General features: G+C 39.5%; 1 protein-coding gene across 1 annotated transcript in view; it reads right to left on the bottom strand.

The window, feature by feature from the left end:
* Nucleotides 1-7,387, bottom strand: part of Boll (boule homolog, RNA binding protein) — a 58,993-nt gene that overhangs the window by 30,913 nt on the left and 20,693 nt on the right. Inside the window, exon 6 of the mRNA XM_013353470.2 lies at nucleotides 1,377-1,431. Coding sequence (XP_013208924.2) covers nucleotides 1,377-1,431 — 55 coding nt within the window. The remainder of the gene's footprint in view (nucleotides 1-1,376; nucleotides 1,432-7,387) is intronic.

Genomic DNA, 7,387 nt, shown 5'->3' with positions numbered 1-7,387 from the left:
GGAGCCTGTCCTGGAACTAGCTCTTGTAGACCAGGCTGGTCTCGAACTCAAAATGTTTTTTCTTATTCTAGCTATCATATTATGATAAAATGTCCTTTTAAGATACGTTTTTCACAGTATGTGCTTTTTTTTAAACAATAAAATGTCTCACAGGTGTTGAAGTTCTAGCTAATGTTCCTAAGCACATGAAGACTGTTCATGGATTTTATGGAGAAAAAGTGTTGTCATGCTTAATTCAGGCATTATGTCAACTAAATATGTTGTTACCACGACTTAGATATGAAGTGTGCATTCCCTCCACAAAAAAGTTCACTTGTTGAATGCTTTGTCCAAATGACAGCTCCAACCACAGGAGGTGGTCAGATGAAAAGGGTCGGATCTAACAGATCACTGCTGAGTTAGTAATCCGACAGCATTATTGGACGTGATGGGACTGTTAAGGGCAAGGCTTAGCTGGAGGAAGCAAGCCGTGATGGCATATTCCTGAATACTAGCTCCTCACAGATCCCTTCCTCAGCCACCTCTGCTTCCTGCCACTCACTGTCACAGGTTCCGCCTGCCTGTGCCCCACAGCACAGAAGCAGCAGCTACAAGCTGGAGCCTGTGAGACCCTGAGCTGACATCATCTTTCCGTCTTCCAAGCAGCGGCTCTCAGATCTCTGTGACAGGCAATACAGGCTTTGCGAACACATTTTCTTTAAGCAGCAACACATGAATGCAGGTCATGTGTTAATTCACTGGCAGCAATACTGGGACAAGAGGATTTTGAAACCTTATCTTATATTCCAAATAAGACACCAGAAGTTCATTACCCACTAATTCAGTTTTATGGTGACTTTAAAGGAATAAAAAACTATCAAGGATAAGAACTGACTGTGTATGATTTCAATACTACATAATTAAATGACCTTCTTCTAAAAGGTTAAATGTTATACTTCAATATTTTAAAAGATATCAAAGTGAACTACAGGCTACAGACACTTTATTAAAGAATGTTACTGGTTTATGTAGTTTTTCATAGGAAGGAAATAATATCAGGTAATCTTATTCTAGTAATTTACATTTGTAGTATTCCTTAGGAATTACAAAAAAACATTTACACCTCACAGAGACACATTCTTAAATCACTAGTTTAAGCAAATAAAATAAAATACACTATAACTTAACAACCATCCTCATGTAGTGACTTGGAATGTATTGTTCTTCAGATTGTTTCTTAGGGGTCAATGGCAATCTTAAGATACACACACACATGTATCTGCATATATAGGCATATGCAGATCATTGGCTTGCACTCAACTATTATATTATCATAAACGGTTAGTTTTAAAGAAAGAAGTTCCAAAACAGAAGTTAAATACACTGAAAGATCTTACCTCTTGTAAGATTTTTTGTGCATCTTCTTGAGTCTCAAAAGTGATGAAACCATACCTAAATAAATGCATTAATTATTAATATTTTCTTAGAATATTACACTAAATTTTATTTTGGAGTTCAAGAACCTAGGGTCTGCAAGTTTTTTTTAAACCACTGAACTATATGCCTAAAGCTGTAATAATAATTTTACTTTTTAAGTATTGACACTGTGGGTATGCTGCATCAGCATGGGCACCACAGATTAATACTGTCATTGAGGATGAATCTATGTGCCTGGTGCTCACAACAACCAGGGGTCAGATCCCTGGAGCTGGAGTTTAGGTGACTGTGGTCCTCACGTGGGTTCTAGGAACTGAATCTGGAGTCCTCTGGTGGAGCAGCAACTGACCTCATTGAGTATTCTCCAGCCCCGTTCTCGCTGCTTCTTACAAACCAGTTAAGCTTTTGTTTATTTTTGTATCTCATTGTTGCTGTTACACACTGGTTTATTTTTAAAAATATTATCTATGTTGTGTTGTCTACAAATTAATTTCTTTCATTTTCTAATTTGGTGAAATATAAATTTTAAAAATATACTCTAATAATTTTATTTTCTGAATTTCATTGATTTCTACTGCAATCACTTCCTTTTATCTCTAATTTTGTTAATTTGGGTCTTCTCTTCTTTTGGTTAGTCTGGCTACTAACTTATGGATCTTGTTTGTCTACCTAAAGTACTTAGTTAATTGGTTTTTTCTACTTCTGTTTTTATTAACTTCCATCCTGATCATGATTCTTTGCTTCTATTGACTTTTTTTGTTTGTTCTTATTATTTTCTAAGGCTATAAGATCCATTATTATTTATCTGAAATCTGGTTCTAAATGTTCATATTTTCAGCTATGAATTTCCCTCTATGAAGAGTGCCTTCTATCCAATGAAGAATGTCTTCTTTCTATCTCATAAGTTTATGTATGTTATTTCACTTTGATTAAAATAATTTATAAATTTCCTTAATTTTTTGATGCAGCCATCATTCTATAAAATATTATATCTCCATCAGTCATGAATATTCTAAAGTTTACCTGTTTTTTCTAGCTTTATTCCACTGTGTTAAGGATTCAAAACATTTTCACTTTTCCCATATTTGATAAGCCTTGCTTTGTGTCCTATTATATATTTTAGAGGAAGCTTTATGGGCCAATTTGAAGACCGTGTACTCTTTCTTCAGTGTTTCAGTGCACTCCCTACAGAAGTCTGCTAGGTCAGGTTGGTCTATGACGTCATTATCTCAGCTGTCCTCTATTCTCTGCTGGAATGCCTTACAGGTGAGCCTAGAGCGCTGAGATAATCCACTATTACTGAGTTAGGGTTAGTGCGTGTCTCTGTACCCCAGGAGTTCCTGCTTTATGAAATTAAGAGCATCACTATTCAAGGCATGTACATTTAGAACATTTTCTCTTGATGAATTGTTTCCTTAATCAGTATGAACATTTGCTATCTCTTCTAATTTTTTTTTTAGACACAGAATAGCAACTCTGTCTGCTTTCTAGTTCCCTGTGCTTGGAGAACCTTTTCGCACCATTCAGCCCTTAAGATTACATTTGTCTCAGATGACAGGGTTTGTCTTTAGGCAATAAATTCTATTCTTTATTTCCATCTACTACTCTGTATATATATATATATATTTATATTTGGTTTTTTCAAGACAGGGTTTCTCTGTGGTTTTGGAGCCTGTCCTGGAACTAGCTCTGTAGACCAGGCTGGTCTCGAACTCACAGAGATCCGCCTGCCTCTGCCTTCCGAGTGCTGGGATTAAGGGCGTGCACCACCACTGCCCGGCTACTCTGTATATTTTGATTATAGAATTTAGTCTATTAACATTTAAAGTTGTTACTGAAAGGTGTATTTAATTCCCGTTGTTTGTCAAATTTGTAGTGCTTGGTCTTCTTTCTATTCCATAACTGCTCTTCTAGTGTGGTTTACTCTTTCGTGTCGTGCCCTGGATGTGTTTAATTTTGGCTTCTTTCTGAAATAGTCAAGTATCTTCTTGAGTGCTGCTTAAGTGGTCATGAACTTCTTCTGCTTGTTTTTTATCATACAAAAGGAGACTTCAATTATGTCCTATTTTGCAGGATATAGTGGTCTGCCTTTGTATGTGACTTGGCACTTCCTCCCGTGGCTTCAATGTTCTTCTTCGTTCTCTGTACCTAGTGTCTAACTGCACTATGATGTGGAAATCTTCTTCTCTGTTCCTGTCCATTTTGTTTTACATGTCTCGTGGGTACAGACAGCGCTACTTGTCAACTTGACAGACTCTATAGCCACTTTAGAGAGAAGCCTCTAGACACACCTGTGAGGAATTAGCTTGGTTACGCCAGCCTCTGCCCATGCCTGTGGATGACCATCTTGTTGGGTTAACTAACTGAGGCAGAATGACCTGCCCATGGTCAGGGGTTATTCACTGCTTCATGACTATGTGATGTGGCCAGCTCAAGTTCCAGCTGCCTTGACTTCCCCTTGGGCTGAGCTGTACCCTTGAACTGTGAGTCAAAGCAAACTCTGCGCTCCCTAGGTTGCTCTTGCCAGGGCATTTTTGTATCATAGTTACAGGAGAAGAAATTAAGACAGATAGCCATCTATTTCTCTAGATTTGGGAAGCTTTCTGATATAATTCTATCAAAAGTATCTTTTATGCCCTAAACCTGGAGTTCTATCCCAATAGTTCATCACTTTTTAAATGTTGTACATATAACTCATGATGTATTCATGTTTTATTATTTAATCTTTGCTGATACAAGAATTCTACTTCATCTCTCGTTTCCATTTGATCCATTCTATTGGTAAAGCTTAATACTGAATTTTCTATTTGACTTACTGAGTTTTTCATGTTTTCAGTATTTCTTTTTAGTAAATTTCCCTCTCATTCCCTGTACCGACTTTCTTATTTCAGTCAGCTGTTTACATATAATCTCTTTGAATTACTCTGACTTTATTTTCATACTGTTTTGCTTTGTTAAACATTCGTTTCATTCCCCATCTTGAATTTCACCTAATTCACTCTCATTTGCAGCAATTAATGATGGAATTGACATTTTTGGGTGGTGTAACACTGAGATTTTGTGTTTCTTAATTACCACATTAAGACTTATGCATGCCGGGCGATGGTGGCGCACGCCTTTAATCCCAGCACTCGGGAGGCAGAGGCAGGGGGATCTCTGTGAGTTCGAGACCAGCCTGGTCTACAGAGCGAGTTCCCGGACAGGCTCCAAAACCACAGAGAAACCCTGTCTCGAAAAACCAAAAAAAAAAAAAAGACTTATGCATATGTGGTTATTTTGTTGACTGGAGTTTTTATCAACTGTGTCCTTTAAGTCAAATTATCTGTAACATTTAAAAGGGGTGAGACTGAGGTAGAGTCTAGGTGCACAGCTCAGCAGTGAAACCCTCAGCGCACATGCTCAGGCACTTGGCACAAGCTCTTTACCACAGTACCAACTGCAGAAGCCACCCTAGAGGCTGGGAGGGCCACAGTACAAGCATCATGCAGATAGTTAAATGTAGCTATTGGAGGGTCACTACGCGAGGGTGGCACAACAGGACATTAAAGATGGAGGGACTGTAGGCTGAGCAAGGATCAGTATCAGTATTAAGGAAAATTCTGAGGTGACGAGGATATCTGGAAGGTTGTAGTGAATGAGCCCAAATGAGGTGAGCACGGGGAAGAGAGGAGAACAAGAGGAAAACAGCAGGGCTGGGCATAAGAACTCAGAGTATGAGATGAAGACTGGGGGGAGGACAATGGAGAACAATCACACAGCCTAACCAAGCACAGCACAGACCAAAGCAAGACCACTCCAGGACATTTTCACAACAATAAAAACTAAGAAATCAAACACAGCAACAAAATCCCAAAACCCAAGAACAGCCAAGTAACAAAAGTACAATTAAGAGTATACCGGGGGTTTATTTATTTATTTATACCCAGGTTTTAAAAAGTCACATTGGACATATTTTATTTTTGGAAGATTAAGTTTTGAATTCTTTCCTTCACTGTGATGTTTCATGTGCTGTATTGTGCTGATGGGAGAGGTCTGACTCCGGTCTCAGTTCCCGCTGTTAGATTAGCCTGGGAGACAGATGGACTGCGCAGCCCCTTCCTTGACTAGACCCTGGTTTAGTGGCACAGTAGTGATAGTGTTCCCCAGTGTTCTGAGAAGAAGGCAAACGGGGCAGCCCTGAGAGCCTCATGTTTGTTTCAGATTTTATTTAGGTCTTTGTCTTGGTTAGGGTTTCTATTGCTGTGAACTGGCACCACGACCACGGCACTGTTATAAAGGCCTCAAAGACACACAAGCAAAATAAACCAACTGAGACAAACATTGGAGCAGCTTCTTTCCGGTCTCTACTGTGTGAGAGGCGGTGTGCAGCTGAGAGCACAGTCGCCTGTCTTCCCTAGGATTAGGCTAGTGCTGAGCCCGCACGCGCCAAGTGCTAATATGCTTCAGACTGTCCTCGCTTTAGGATCTTTGCTTTCATTGTGTGCTGGGAGTCTCTATGGCCACAGGTAGCATTGGACTTTGTAGGTCAGGTAGATTCTTCCATGTTCCAATTCCTTAGTTGGACAACCTGGTACAGCTACTGTGTATGCCAAACAGTGTTGCCAAGGATTTTGAGGAGTAGGGAAGACACACAGGCACTGAAATGTAACCCAAAGGACTAGTCTCAGTGCTCTCAATCCCATGGAAAACTAATCACCTTCTAGGAGAGAGCGGCTGCAGAAAATACGGGTTGAGTGCTGGATAGTCTCTAGTCTGGCAACAGTTAAATCTTATGCCTAGATGAGGCTCTGAGAGTTGGAGTATGCGTTAATCTCAGGCTCAAGGCTGCTGCTACTCTCTGCTACTTATCCTCAGATGTGGCTGTCTCCTAGCCGTAGAAGACGGAACCTTCGTATTCTTCACTGTTGGATCTTCCATTGTCTCAACTTCTCAGCGGCCCAGCCCTTCCTTATTGCCTCTGCAAGTCTTTTTCATTCAAGAGATGGAACAGGTTGTTTTCAGGCTCTCTGAATTGTAATTGTTACTTACTGGGCCACTTTTCAGCTGTCCTTCACCTATTCTGTAATTTCCAATGTTCTTCTAGACTTTCTCTTTCCAGAATAGAATCTTTACTACCCTGATTCTCATTCACTGTGTCACAGAAATGCAATTTCCACTTTAACTTCTCACCTGTGTTTTTCTTTACTTCTTTTTCTCCCCTTTCTTTTCTGTGGCTCCAGGGATGAACCCGGGGCCTTGTGCATGCTAAGCAACAGCCTTGGCTTCTTTATTTTATTTTGTTTTTGAAAAGGGTAGTAACCCATGCTGGCCACCAGTTTGCAAAATTCCTGCCTCAGTCTCCAGGATATTTATCAGATTACATCTGACTTCCTATCCTTTTCAATGACAAAAGTATTACCAAAATAATGTAAATTCTCTTAGCTAAGTGAGAGGGATATAATCTCGACCTCATCTTGATATTATTTGGCAGTTTCAGGAGTTTTTGTTTTTGTTTTTTTTTAAACAGTTTCTTTGTGAAAACACTACCTCTTCCACATTAGCTCCTGCCATTCTCCGTGCCATTTCTCATTAACACCCTTTTTCTATCTTATCTGTTCTTCTGTTAATCCTGCAAATATATTTGTTTGGCGAAAACACAACCCTTTATTCATTTCCACTGCGTATCTAATTTTCTTGTGACTTTGCAACAAAACTTCTGTGAATGCAACATGCAAACTACTTTTCCCCTCTCAGAGAATTCTGGATGTTGTACACAGAGATATTCTGAAACAGCTCTGTACATTACAGGGCATAGTCTACTAACTTCAGTGTTCATTCTTGTCTTCGTCATTGTTCTATTGCTGTGAAGTAACACCATGATCACAATTCTTATAAAGGAAAGATTTCACTAGAGCTGGTTTACAGTTTCAGAGGTTTAGTTCACTGTCGTCATGGCGGCATGCAGGCAGACATGGTGCTGGAACAGTAGCTG

Source organism: Microtus ochrogaster, unplaced genomic scaffold (genome assembly GCF_000317375.1).
Source record: "Microtus ochrogaster isolate Prairie Vole_2 unplaced genomic scaffold, MicOch1.0 UNK8, whole genome shotgun sequence".
In the NCBI taxonomy this organism is placed as follows: Eukaryota; Metazoa; Chordata; class Mammalia; order Rodentia; family Cricetidae; genus Microtus; species Microtus ochrogaster.
The sequence above is the reverse complement of the archived record's forward strand: the minus strand, read 5'-3'. Positions and strand labels throughout refer to the sequence as shown.